Source organism: Oryctolagus cuniculus, chromosome 17 (genome assembly GCF_964237555.1).
Source record: "Oryctolagus cuniculus chromosome 17, mOryCun1.1, whole genome shotgun sequence".
In the NCBI taxonomy this organism is placed as follows: Eukaryota; Metazoa; Chordata; class Mammalia; order Lagomorpha; family Leporidae; genus Oryctolagus; species Oryctolagus cuniculus.
In genome coordinates, this window is record NC_091448.1 from 34,107,183 (window position 1) to 34,121,876 (window position 14,694).

The following is a 14,694-nucleotide window of genomic DNA, read 5'->3' on the forward strand; positions in this document are numbered from 1 at the left end:
CAAATTCTGTTAGCCATTGCTTCTTATTCTGCCCTCCCCCTAGTCCCTAGCAACCACTAATCTGCTTTTTGTCTCTGTTAATTTTTCTTCTCTGGACATGTCGTATAAATAGAATCATACAATACGTACAGACCTTTTGTGTCTGACTTCTTTCACTTAGCATAAATTTTCTTTCTTCTTTTAAAAAAAATTTTTTAGATTTATTTGGGGCTGGCACAGTAGTGTAGAAGGTTGTCTCTGCCTGCAGTGCCAGCATCTCATATGGGCACTAGTTCAAGTCCCAGCTGCTCCACTTCTGATCCAGCTCCCTGTGAATGTGCCTGGGAAAGCAGTGGAAGATAGCCCAAGTTCTTGGACTCCTGTACCCTGTGTGAGATCCTAAGAAGCTCCTGGCTCCTGGCTCCTGCCTTTAGACCGGCCCAGTATGGACCATTGCAGCCATTTGGGGGAGAGGATGGATGATCTCTCTCCCTCCCTCCTTCTCTACAGAAGCAGAGAGCTGGATCGGAAGTGGAGCAGACAGAACTTGAACCGGCACTCATATGGGATGCCAGTGCTACAGGTGAAGGCTTAACTTGCTACACCACAACGCCGGTCCCAATATAAATTATCTTACAAATATTGGCAAATAATGCAGAATCTAATTTTGAGTTATTGAATAGCTGATTAGCTAATAGTTATATTTACTTATTTTTTAGAAGATTTATTTATTTAAGAGGCAGAGTTACAGACAGAAGGAAAGACAGAGAGAGAGGTCTTCCATCCACTGGTTCACATCCCAAACGGGTGTAAAGGCTGGAGCTGGGCCTATCAGGAGCCTGGAGCTTCTTCTGGATCTCCCACGTGGGTGCAGGGGCCCAATGTCTTGGGCCGTCTTCCACTGCTTTCCTAGGCCATTAACAGGGAGCTGGATCAGAAGTAGAGTAGCTGGGACTCAAATCAGTACCCATATAGGGTGCCGGTGCCACAGGCAGAGGCTTAACCTACTAGGTCACAGCTTCTATTTACATTTTCATGAAGATATGTAATAGATAAATGAAATGCTCTGTAAACCAGAACTATATGGTAGAACTTCTATAAAGATGGAAATATACCATTTAGGCCAGTAGCTGAATGACTTTTTTTTTTTAAAGATACATGTATTTATTTGAGAGTCAAAGTGACACATTGAGAAGGAGAGGCACAGAGAGAGAGAGAGAGAGAGAGAGAGAGAGAGAGACTTCTATCTGCTCTTCACTCCCCAATTGGCCATAATAGCCGGAGCTGCGCCAATCCGAAGCCAGGAGCCAGGAGGCTCTTCTGGGTCTCCCACGCGGGTGCAAGGACTTGGGCCATCTTCTACTGCTTTCCCAGGCCGTAGCAGAGAGCCAAATCAGAAGTGGAGCAGCTGGGTTTTGAACCAGCACCCATATGGGATGCTGGCACTGCAGGCGGCGGCCTTACCTGCTATGCTACAGCGCCGGCCCCAACTTTTAAGACTGCGAAATGAGGCTAATACTAAGGGAATGAATTTCTAGCTTTAATTAAACTTTAAAAGTTAAAGTGACTAATGGCTATGGAGTTGAATAGTGCACCACCACTAAGCAAAAAGTGTGGGCATAAGTGAATATTACACTGTTCAAGAGCTTATATGCTTGGTAGCATGTACAGTGAAGGTGATTACTCAGCATGTTAGAAATACCAGTTAGTCATACATTTTAGTTAATTACCAATTTAAATTCCTGCTTAGCTTGTTCTAAGATGCCTGGTGTAACATAACAAATAGAGAAGGCACTATGGTACACAGGGGAGAGAAACTAGAAGAAAGGCATGTTAGCCTTTTGGTATCTAATTGAGATATAGATGTGTCACAGAGACTCCTTTATGTCTTAAAAATTTGTTTAGGATGTTACCATTGAATGGTTTTTTTTTTTTTTTTTAAAGATTTATTTATTGATTTGAAAGGCAGAGTTATAGAGAGGCAGAGAGAGAGAATCTTCCATCTGCTGGTTTACTCCTCAAATGGCCATAACAGCCAGAGCTGGGCCAATCTGAAGACAGGAGTCAGGAGCTTCTTCCAGGTCTCCCAAGCCGGTTCAGGGGCCCAAGTACTTGGGCCATCTTCCACTGCTTTCTCAGGCCATAGCAGGGAGCTGGATCAGAAATGGAGCAGCCGAATCTCAAACTGGTGTCCATATGGGATGCTGGTACTGCAGGTAGTAGCTTTACTCACTATGCCACAGAGCTGGTCCCCCAGCCATTTCTGTCTTAGTTTTCTTATAGAACTGATTTTCTTTTTCCAGAATAGGCACCTTACTGCTTTTCACAGAAATTCTTGATCACTTGGAGCTTACAGTAGTTACCATGTTCTTTATGCAAAGAAGAATATTTAAAATAACTGTTTCTGGAGAATTTTGGATTAAAAGATGCCAGATAATCTGACTTGTACTGTATCATTAACACTTTTGCTTTTCCTAATTTAAAATTATTATCTTTTGGGGCTGACGTTGTGGCGTAGAAGGTTAAGCCTCTGTTTGTGACTCCAACATCCCATTTGGGCACCGGTTTGAGACCTAGCTGCTTTCATACTTGATATTTTTTGGTAGAGACTCACCTCACTTTCTCACATTTTGTTTTTGTAGGTAATTTTAACCAATCAGATGACAACAAAAATAGAAAAAGACCAGGCCTTGCTAGTTCCTGCATTAGGTAGGTAAATTAATAAGATAAACAGTTATGGTTTAAAATATTTTTCTTACCTGTTTTATTTGATATTTGTTGAAATACTATAGGCCGCATGAGCAGAGACTGTATTTATCTTATTCACTGATAACTCTTATCACCAAGCACAGTGCCTTCAAATATTTAGTGATTCTTTTAATTATTTTTTACAAATATTTATTCATTTGAAAGGCAGAAAAATGGAGAGAGGGAGGGACAGAGAAAGAAAGAGAGATCTTCCATCCACTAAATCTCTCCCCAAATGTTGCAATAGCCAGGGTTTAGGTCAGTCTGAGACCAGGAGCCAGAAACCTCATCCTAGTCTCCTACATGGATTGCAGGATTGTGTCATCTTCTCTTGCTTTCCCAGACCCATTAGCAGGAAGCTGGATAGAAAGCTGAGTAGCCAAACCTGCACTTCTTTATTGGATGCTAGCATTGCAAATGGTGACTTTACCGTTTGCACCACAATGCTAGCTCCCCTTTTAGTTATTTAACAGTCATTTATCATCAGGTATCTATCATTTGGCAGCTATAGTGTCAGATACCAGAGATATTTGTATGATGACTCTTGCCCTCAGCAAGCTCACCATCTTAGAAAGAAGGATGAATCCATTTAAATAAAAATCAAACTGCAGTAAATAGACATGTGATTGTGTCTCAGAACTCAGTTTTTATTTCATTAGAACACAATACTACAAGATTGATTTACATTAAAATCTTTAAGAGTGTTTTCTTAGAATTTTTACTTTGCTTCTGAGAGTCAGAAATATGTTAGTAGGTCTGATTAAATGGATGATTGATAAATATAGTGACTCAAACTACAAATTTATTTTTTTAAAGATTTATTTGTTTATCTGAAAGAGTTACGCAGAGAGAGAAGGAGAGGCAGAGAGAGAGAGGTCTTCCACCCGCTGGTTCACTCCCCAGATGGCCGCAATGGCCGGAGCTGTGCCAATCCGAAGCCAGGAGCCAGGAACCTCTTCCAGGTCTCCTAAGCAGGTGCAGAAGCCTAAGGACTTGGGCCATCTTCTTCTGCTTTCCCAGGCTATAGCAGAGAGCTGAATTGGAAGTTCGAGCCAAGACTCGAACCAGTGCCCATATGGGATGCTGGCACTGCAGGCAGCAGCTTCACACATTACGCCACAGCGCTGGCTCCCAGACTATAATTTTTTTTTTTTTTTTTTGACAGAGTGGATAGTGAGAGAGAGAGACAGAGAGAAAGGTCTTCCTTTGCCATTGGTTCACCCCCCAATGGCTGCTGTGGCTGGCGCACTGCACTGATCCAAAGCCAGGAGCCAGGTGCTTCTCCTGGTCTCCCATGGGGTGCAGGGCCCAAGCACTTGGGCCATCCTCCACTGTACTCCCGGGCCACAGCAGAGAGCTGGCCTGGAAGAGGGGCAACTGGGACAGAATCCGGCACCCTGACCGGGACTAGAACCCGGTGTGCCGGCGCCGCAAGGCGGAGGATTAGCCTAGTGAGCCGCGGCGCCGGCTTCCAGACTATAAATTTCTAAAAGCAAATAAAGGATAATGATTTCCATTATTTTGCTAAATAGGTAAAAATTTATTAATTTTAGGATATTACTCATTTCTCATCTTTTTCCAACCAAGTGTACTCTTGTGGTAAATTAAGAAAAGTAAGAACTAAATTTGGTCAGAGGCATTCTGAGGAACTTTATCCTAGTCAGTAAGGCAATATACTGTTATACTCTTTTCTTGCAGGAGAAAGTTGGGGACATGCTGCTACAATAAGACTAGTCTTTCATTGGGACCAAAACCAAAGGTCAGTATAGAAAAAAGTTAATAATCCTGAATGTTGGATTAATTATAATGAATACTTACCTGTTTCTTAGAGCTAATCCTGTGGAGATATATAGTAACCCGTGAACTAATGGTTTTGTTGCTGTGTCTGCCATTATCTAGAACAAATGCAGAAACACATTATATGCACAGTTAGCTACATAGGAAATTCTTTGGAATATTTGAATGATGGGGTGCATGCACCTGAAAGGAGTAGGTGGATAAGGAATGCCACTTTCAAAAGTCCTTTGAAATCATTTATTAGCCTTGCAGAAGGAGGTGAGTACTCTATGTTCCTGGAAGGGATTGAAAGAAAAATAAAATCAGGACAAAAGAAAAACTTCTGAGGTTAGCTCTAGGACTAATTTATGTGGAAAATAAGATGGTTTTTCTTAGTTGCTTAATATAGTTCTGCGAAATTGTTTTTTTTTTTTTTTTTTTAATTTTCTTACTCTGCTTTTATTACCCAGTTACTTACCTGCCTTTCACAAGTATTGTTCTTTAAAATAAAATTATGGCAGCATGAAACCTTTGTACTTGTTTTTAAAGCTGCTGAGCAAGTGAACAAAACAGCTTTCATTTTCTTTAAAATAGACCATTGAAAGCTGTGAAGTCTTTTATCCTACACTTCTAGAAATACCAGACTTATGCCAGCCTCTCTGCTTTGTGATTAATTGGCATAACCTAGAGAACTTGGTTTGGAAATGCACTAATAAAGGGTGAAATTGAGGCAGCATGTGGGCAAAAATGGAATAAAGGGTCCCTTAAATGCATATTAGGCCTAAGTCAGTGATATGATCTGTTTCTTAATCTGCATTTTAAAAAATGCAACTCAACCAAGTGAGGTTTTACTGACCCTAAGCCCACAGCAGAATTGATTACACTTCTGCATTCATCTTTTGCAATTGATTCATGCAGTATGTGTCTCCTTTAAAAATTACCTTTAAAATGGTAATTCCAATAGTTTATGGAACTTTTTTCAGCCATGATATCTACTGCTTTACAGACAACATCTCCCGGGCCAGCGCTGCGGCTCACTAGGCTAATCTTCCGCCTGTGGCACTGGTACCCCAGGTTCTAGTCCCAGTTGGGGTGCCGGATTCTGACCCGGGTGCTCCTCTTCCAGTCCAGCTCTCTACTGTGGCCCAGGAGTACAGTGGAGGATGGCCCAAGTGCTTGGGCCCAGCACCCGCATGGGAGACCAGGAGGAAGCACCTGACTCCTGGCTTCTGATCAGCGCAGCACGCTGGCTGAGGGGACATTTGGGGGATGAACCAATGGAAGGAAGACCTTTCTCTCTGTCTGTCTCTCTCACTGTCTAACTCTGCCTGTCAAAAAAAAAAAAAAAAAAATTGACATCTCCCCCTTAATTCTGTAAGTATGCATCTGTGTATAGGTTGAGTATTCCTTATCCAAAATGCCTGCGACTAGAAGTGTTTCAATTGTTATTTTTTTAAATATTTTGGTGCATTTGCACACACATAATAAGATATCTTGCTATAGGACCCAAGTTTAAACACAGAATTTATTTATGTTTCATATACAACTTATACACATAGCCTGATGATAATTTTATACAATCTTTAGAATTTTACTTATTTTATTTGAAAGGCAAGAAGACATAAACAGAGAGAAATCTTCTATCCCCTAGTTATTCCCCAAATGATTACAACAGCTAGAGCTGGGCCAGGCTAAAGACAGGAATGTGGAACTCAATCCAGGTCTCCCATGTCACTGGCAGGAACTGAAGTACTTGGCCCATTACTTGCTACATCCCAGGATGCATATCAGCAGGAAGCTGGAATCAGACTAATTAAACAGTCACTAATAGGGTACATTAAGGATTTTAAAAAATAGGAACAAAGCAAGATATGTTATCTTTTTTATGAGCTTATTGGAAAGAAAAGTTTGCCACCTTTGTCAAATTCTAGAAGTTAGTGTTCATGAGGTAGCTAGGAGGTCATAAAAAATCGAGATTTTTTTTTTTTTTAAATATTTGAGAAGCAAAAAAAAGGAAGGGAGAGCTCCAATCTTTTGACTTGTTTCCCGAAGTGCTTGCAATGGCTGTGGGCAAAGCCAGGAACTGAAAACATAATTCAGATCTCCCACATGGTGGTAGGAACCCAGTTACTTGACCCTTCACCACCTCTTCCTAGGGTCTGTAATACCAGGAAGCTTGAGTCAGGAGCCAGAATCTGGAATCGAACCTAAGCACTCCAGTGTAGGACATGACATCTTAATTGTCAGTGTCAATGTCTTCACAGTGAGGCTAAATGCCCATCCCATACTTACTTTAAAGAGTTATCCATTGTAGAAATTCAGTTTCTTATAAATTCTTCCAAAGAAATTGGTGGATAGTATGGAATATTAACATTGACTATAGATAGATTTTGGGGAAATCTTCTGTTCTGCATAAATTTCCCTGTATCCCATACTGTCATTTTTTAAAAAAAGATTTATTTATTTGAAAGTCAGAGTTACACAGAGAGAGGAGAGGCAGAGAGAGAGAGAGAGAGAGCGAGAGAGAGGTAGGTCTTCCATCTGATGCTTCACTCCCCAATTGGCTTCAATGGCTGGAGCTGTGCCGATCCAAAGCCAGGAACCAGGAGCCAGGAGCTTCTTCTGGGTCTCCCACGTGGGTGCAGGGACTGAAGGACTTGGGCCTTCTTTTATTGCTTTCCCAAGCCATAGCAGAGAGCTGGATCAGAAGTGGAGCAGCCGGGTCTTGAACCAGTGCCCATATAGGATACTGGCACTTCAGGCCAGGGCGTTCACCCGCTGCACCACAGCGCCGGCCCCCTTACTGTCATTTTAGTGAGTGCTTATTGTAGGTATTTTACTAGGAACTTCATATACAACATTTCAGATCATCCCTGTATTAACTCTTTGAAGACTCTATACCTATTATTAAAAGTTAGAGAGCAAAAGCTAGAAAGGTTAGCTAACTGTATTAGCCAGCTTTTCAATACTGCAACTAAATACCTAAAAGGAACAACTTCGGAGGGACAAGAGTTGATCAGTTTAGTTTGGAAGTTCACAGTGTAAAACTGGACAACCTCATTAGTCTGGCTTGTGCTGGAGGCTGGCAGTGGCAGAGTGTATGCGGAGGAATGATCACATGGTGAGCCAGGAAGCAGAATGACACAGGGAGCACTTTCTTCCCCTGTGCTCTATGAGGTCTTATAATGTCGTTATGATTCAATTATGGGACTCTTCCATAGCAACCTAATCCAATCCAGTCTCTTCTCAAGGCTCCACCTTCAGATGCCATAATTGGATTAGCCTCTGTGTCAATTATTAGCCTTAACTGTTCATATAAGAATTTGAAGGGTTCTCATGTCTGCATGAGTTTGGAGAGCCAAGTCCTCCTCAATCCATTTGCTATTTAAAAATAGCAAATACTAGCTTCCATTTATTTAATATTTCTTAGTTGGCCTTTATTGTGCAGAGCACTGTATACATAGGCATATTCTCATATTATTTTACTTTATTTTTCAAACCAACCACCCTATAAATGGGTAGTAGGATCCACATTTTATAACTTACTCTATGGTAGACTCATTTGCTTTTCTCCTATAATAACTGTTTCTAAAAGGTAATTATGGTATCGCATTGATTGCCAGCAAATCTAAATGTATAGCCTTTATTCTCTTAAAGTAAAATCCTTTTTCTCCAACTCTTTTTTTCCAGTCTGCGGATTTATGATTCTTTTTTTTTTTAAGATTGATTTATTTATTTGAAAGAGTTACACAGAGAGAGAAGGAGAGGCACAGAGGGAAAGAGAGAGAGAGAGGTCTTCCATCCAGTGGTTCACTCCCCAATTGGCCTCAATGGCTGGAGCTGCGCCGATCTGAAGCCAGAAGTCAGGAGCTTCTTTTGGGTCCCCCACGTGGGTGCAGGGACCCAAGGACTTGGGCCATCTTCTGCTGCTATCCCAGGCCATAGCAGAGAGCTGGATCAGAAGTGGAGCAGCCGGATCTTGAACTGGTGCCCATATGGGATGCCGGCGCTTCAGGTGGCGGCTTTGCTCACTGTGCCACAGCCCCAGCCTCAGATACATGATTCTTTTTTTTTTTTTTTTTTGACAGGCAGAATGGACAGTGAGAGAGAGAGACAGAGAGAAAGGTCTTCCTTTTGCCATTGGTTCACCCTCCAATGGCCGCCGCGGCCGGCGCACTGCGCTGATCCGATGGCAGGAGCCAGGTGCTTCTCCTGGTCTCCCATGGGGTGCAGGGCCCAAGGACTTGGGCCATCCTCCACTGCACTCCCTGGCCACAGCAGAGAGCTGGCCTGGAAGAGGGGCAACCGGGACAGAATCCGGCGCCCTGACCGGGACTAGAACCTGGTGTGCTGGCACCGCAAGGCGGAGGATTAGCCTAGTGAGCCACAGCGCCGGCCTCAGATACATGATTCTTAAAATGTGTGCACTTTGTGGTCAGAATAAGTCGGCCTCACTTAATGTAATTAAAATTGTTTTGTTTTGGGGGTGGGTGTTTGACTCAGTGGTTAAGATGCTGATTAAGGGGCCTGTGGATTGAGCCACTGCTTGCAATGCTGGCATCCCATATCAGAGTAAACAGTCTGAGTCCTGGCTACTCTGCTTCCCATCCAGCTTCCTGCTAATGTGCCTGAGAAGGTAGTGGTTGATTGCCAAAGTACTTGGGCCCCTGTCACCATATGGGACGCTCCTGTCTTTGGCTTGGCCCAGCCCTAGCTGTTGCAGCTATTTGAGGGAGTGAACTAGCAGATGGATGTTCTCTCTCAGTTGATAGCCTTTCAAATACATACATCTTTTTTTTTTTTTTTTTAAATGATGCTGGTTAAGATGTCCATGCCCCATACTGAAGTGCCAGGGTTTGATTCCTGGCTTTGGCTCCAGTCCCAGCTTCCTGCCAATGCAGACCTTGGAAGTAGTGATGACTCAAGCACTTAGACCCCTGCTACCCACATGGGAGACTTGGCTGAAGTTTCCGGCTTCAACCTGGCCTGCTCTTGGTTGTTGTGGGCATTTGGGGAATAAATCAGCCTATGGAAACTGTCTCCCTTTCTACCTCTCAAATAAAATTTAAAGTATATATAGTTTGTTCTTTATTGTTTAAAACCAGATACCTTTGTTGTTAAAGTTGTGTGAAGTCTTACATGCTTTCTATAATTTATCAGGAAAGGATAGAAATAGAAACTCATACTGAAAATAGTTAATAAATATCAATACTTTACATTTAAGCAGACAAACTAAAAACCATGAATAGTCGAATTTATATTGAGAATTGAACTCAAGTATACTAATCTCATGCCCTAGTCCCTATCCTTCATCAGTAACACCTGATTTTTACCCTTTGATTAATGATAGAATAACATTCCAACAGATATTAAAAGAAATACTTTTGTCTCTGTCCTTATATTATGTGGGTTTTCCTCTAATTTGCATATTCATAATATGAGGCCAAGATTGTTCAGAATTACACTGCTGTTTGCCAAGAAGATCTGGTGGTAGAGTGGAGTAATGTATCAACACCCCCACACAGTGTTTCATATGTGTGCTCAGCTTAAGAGCACAAATTGTGCTGCTGTCTTGTTTCTTCCTGACCCAAACTATGTAGTTAAGCCATATGTTAAGCTTCATCTCAGCTGTGGCTATGAGCCAAATGGTTCTTTGGTTTAGTTTCTTGCTTAAAAAAAAGATCTCTTGAGATTCAGGCTGACATAGAAAAATTTATTTTCCCCTGGAAATTTGATGAAGATTTTCAGCCTGAAAACTTAGTGCTCCTTTGACTTTAGGATTCTTAATAAATGTGTGAATATTTCTTAACAACTTATTAGTTTTTAATAATTCCTTCAGAAAAGTCAGATGATTTAGGTACCCTTTTGGACATACTGGTGAGATAAGGTGATTTAGATGCTAAAGATTATCTAGTTTTTTCATTGAATCAAAAAAATTTTTAATGAGGCAGTTTGAAATCTATTTCCTCTATTTTTGTTATTTTTTTCCATTAAATATAGAATATCAACCCTGAAGCATTGTTAAAATCTTACAATCCCTCTCCCTAACACAGCTATTCCTATATTACATATGACTTAGTTGTTACTTTATTTATATATGAAGTTGTAATTGTGAAGTACATGACATTTTGGATTCTGCTGTTTTTGTCCTGAAAGTACAAAACTTGAGCAGGAAGCTAATGGCCCCTGGTCTCTGATTGCCTTTCTTTTGAATTGTGTCTGAGGACGACAGAGGTGATTTCAGAACAACAGAGTAGCAAATCATAACCAAAAAGTCCTTATTGAATTGTTTTGTTTTTTTTTTTTTTAATTTTTTTTTTTAAATGTTTGGGTTAAAGGGCTTTTTTTTTTTTTTTTTTTTTTTTTTTTTTTTTTTTGACAGGCAGAGTGGACAGTGAGAGAGAGAGACAGAGAGAAAGGTCTTCCTTTGCCGCTGGTTCACCCTCCAGTGGCCGCCGCGGCCGGCGCACCGCGCTGATCCGATGGCAGGAGCCAGGAGCCAGGTGCTTTTCCTGGTCTCCCATGGGGTGCAGGGCCCAAGCACCTGGGCCATCCTCCACTGCACTCCCTGGCCACAGCAGAGGGCTGGCCTGGAAGGGGGGCAACCGGGACAGAATCCGGCGCCCCAACCGGGACTAGAACCCGGTGTGCCGGCGCCGCTAGGCGGAGGATTAGCCTAGTGAGCCGCGGCGCCGGCCTGAATTGTTTTTGAAAACAAATTAACATGTTTTAAAAGATTTATTTCATTTATTTGAAAGGCAGAGTAAGAGAGAGAGAGATCTTCCATTCACTGGTTCACTTCCCAAATGGCCACAACAAGCCAAGAACCTGGAACTCCATCTGGGTCTTCCACATGGGTGGCATCTTTGGCAGTAGCTAGGCCGTCCTTGTCAGCCAGGAGCTGAAATGGCAGTAGAGCAATAAGGACTCAAACCATTGTTCATAAGGGATGCGGGCATTACAGGTGTTGGCTCCATCGTCTGCACCACAATACTGGCCCTACAAACCAACATTTTGTGATATGCAATTAAATGCCTCTTAGAACCTTGACAGTCAGATATATTTTTTTTTTTAGAACCTGGAATTTTTTTTTTTTGGACAGGCAGAGTTAGACAGTGAGAGAGAGAGAGAGAGACAGAGAGAAAGGTCTTCCTTTTACCATTGGTTCACTTTCCAATGGCCGCTGCGGCCGGTGTGCTGTGGCCGGCGCACCACGCTGATCCAAAGCCAGGAGCCAGGTGCTTCTCCTGGTCTCCCATGCGGGTGCAGGGCCCAAGCACTTGGGCCATCCTCCACTGCCTTCCCAGGCCACAGCAGAGAGCTGGCCTGGAAGAGGGGCAGCTGGGACAGAACCCGGCGCCCCGACCAGGACTAGAACCTGGGATGCTGGTGCCGCAGGCGGAGGATTAGCCTATTGAGCCGCGGCGCCGCCCTAGAACCTGGAATTTAAAAAATTATGGTGAAAATATATGTAACATAAAATTTACCACTTAAAACATTTTTAACTGTACAGTTGACTGACATTAAGTACATTCATACTGTTGTACAATCTTCATCACCATCCATTTCCAGAATATTTCCATCTTCCCGTACTAAAACTCCATACCCATTAAACACTAACTCCCTATTATCCTTGGCCTATAGTCCTTGGCAACCAACATTCTACCTTCTATCTCTATGAATTTGACTACTCTAGGTGTATCATATAGTCGAATTATGTAATATTTGTCTTATAACTTTGCTTATTGCATAATATTGCTTATTTCACTTAGCCCAAAACCTTCAAGTTTTATTTATGTTGTAGTGTGTGTCACAATTCCCTTCTTTTTTAAGCCTCAGTAGTGTTCTGTTCTATGTATATAGTGCCTTTTATTTATTCATGTGGTAATGTACACTTGGATTGCTGTTGTCTTTTGGCTACTATGAATAAGTTACTTCAGTTTTAAAGTAATTTTAAAGATTTTGTCAGGGCCAGCGTTGTGGTGTAGTGGGTAAAGATGCTGCCCGCCATGCCAGCATCCCATATGGGCACTGCTTCAAGTCCCGGCTGCTCCACTTCCAACCCAGTTCTTTGCTGTGGCCTGGGAAAGCAGTGGAAGATGGCCCAAGTCCTTTGGCCCGTGTACCTGCATGGGAGACCCAGAAGAAGCTCCTGGCTCCTGGCTTCAGATCAGCCCAGCTCTGGCTGTTGTGGCCATCTGGGGAGTGAACCAGCGGATGGAAGACTTCTCTCACTCTACCTCTCCTTCTCTCTGTGTATAACTCTGACTTTCAAATAAATACATAACTATTAAAATAAGATTTTGTTTATATTTTTTTTTTTTGCTGTCACAGTATTTGAATTGTAGTTAAGAGCTTAGAAATTTCTCTCTCTCTCTCTCTTTTTTTAAGGGGGAAGGTCCCAAGTGGGCCCCTGCCTGCTGTCCTCCCTGGCTCCAGAAACTTCTACATAGGCCTTCACTGCCTTCTGGTTACTCTCCTCTTTGTGGGACTGCTGAGCATCCTTACCCTGCTTCTTCTTCTTTTTTTTTTTTTTTGTCAGGCAGAGTTAGACAGTGAGAGAGAGAGAGAGAGAGGTCTTCCTTCCATTGGTTCACCCCCACAAATGGCTGCTACGGCTGGCACACTGCACCAATCCGAAGCCAGGAGTCAGGTGCTTCCTCTTCATCTCCCGTGCAGGTGCAGGGCCCAAGCACTTGGGCCATCCTCCACTGCACTCCCAGGCCACAGCAGAGAGCTGGACTGGAAGAGGAGCAACCGGGATAGAACCTGTACCCCAACCGGGACTAGAACCCGGTGTGCCAGCGCCTTAGGCGGAGGATTAGCCTAGTGAGCTGTGGCACTGGCCTAGAAGTTTCTTTCTCAACAACTCCCAGCTTTAAGTTTTCTGTTATTCACTTTGAATAGTATATAACGAAATCTACCTAAACAGACCTTGTTCTATCATTACACTGATTTTTTTTTTGGGGGGGGGGAGCATAATCATTTTAAAATGACATGTCTTCCTACTTTCTTTTCCTTGCTTCCTTATTTATTTATTTGAAAGTCAAAGTTACACAGAGAGGAAGAGAGAGAGAGAGAGAATCTTCCATCTGCTGGTTCACTCCCCAAATGGCTGCAATGGCCAGTGCTGGGCCAAGCCAAAGTCAGGAGCCAGGAGCTTCTTCTGGATCTCCCACATGGGTGCAGGGAACCAAGAAGTGAAGCAGCCCAGCACCCATATGGAATGCAGGTGTCTCAGGTGGTGGCTTTACCTGCTATACCACAATGCTGGCCCCTCCTAGCTTATTTCTATAATACAAGTATGTGCTACTTATTTATATTGCAGTGATTTATCTTCTGTAATAACATGAAAATATACAATTATTGTAGAAAGGTTGGGAAATATAAAAAGACTTTCTTTGTAGTAACAGCTATTAACTTCTTGATTGTAGTCCAGTTTTTCTGTATACAGGTAAATACATACTTACTCTTAAATGTGGAATTATCCAGTATAATTTTCACTTGATATATTAATATTTTCTTATCATTAAATGTCTTCTTCTACTGTTTAAGTAATATCATAATTTATAAAATAATTTATTTGAATTAGTCATTGGACTTCTGGTTGCTTTAAAATTATACTTAAATAAATTCTGTTGTAATTATATGCAATAATTATTAACATGTGGATACAGGTATTGTTTGAAATGTTGTTTTAAAAATATACTTCTTTCCTTTCTGTGTCTTTAAGCAAAAATAATATAGTAAAAACTGTTACTTTAAATTATGAAATTGGTTGAGCTAATTAACTAAAATCATGTGTTTGTGTGTATATGTTCTTTTTCTCTAAGCAGGTTGGCAACATTGTACAAATCACCAAGTCAGAAGGAATCCACAGTACTGTTTGAAATCACAGTCAGTATTTTTTGATTAGAGTGGGATTTTGGTGTTAGTGGGCAGTAATTATCTGAAGAGAGCATTTACAAATTGCTTCTGTTAACTTCTGTAGGCAGCAAGCATATTTGAGGACAGCTTTTAATGCTTAGAACATTATCCCCAAAATAGTAATATACACAGAATACTGTAGTCACAATTGGACTGAAATTTATTCTTCAGAACAGAGGAAATAACTTATTTTTGGGTTGTGTGTTCCATGGCATATGTGATATCTGGATATTAAAGACTTTTAAAGTGAAAGTTGCTGATGAT

At 41.8% G+C, this 14,694-nt stretch overlaps 1 protein-coding gene across 16 annotated transcripts in view; it reads left to right on the forward strand.

Moving 5' to 3' along the window:
- The window catches only part of RAD51C (RAD51 paralog C), a 57,451-nt gene that overhangs the window by 24,360 nt on the left and 18,397 nt on the right, over positions 1–14,694 (forward strand). For 3 of the 16 annotated variants that reach the window (XM_051824802.2, XM_008271207.4, XM_051824791.2), the window contains 3 exons: positions 2,622–2,688; positions 4,426–4,486; positions 14,337–14,400. In XM_051824802.2, coding sequence (XP_051680762.1) covers positions 2,622–2,688; positions 4,426–4,486; positions 14,337–14,400 — 192 coding nt within the window. Of the gene's footprint in view, positions 1–489; positions 563–2,621; positions 2,689–4,425; positions 4,487–5,509; positions 13,381–14,336; positions 14,401–14,694 lie in introns of those variants that run through there. The other 13 variants (XM_051824788.2, XM_070060985.1, XM_008271210.4 and 10 more) reach the window with 8 other exon arrangements.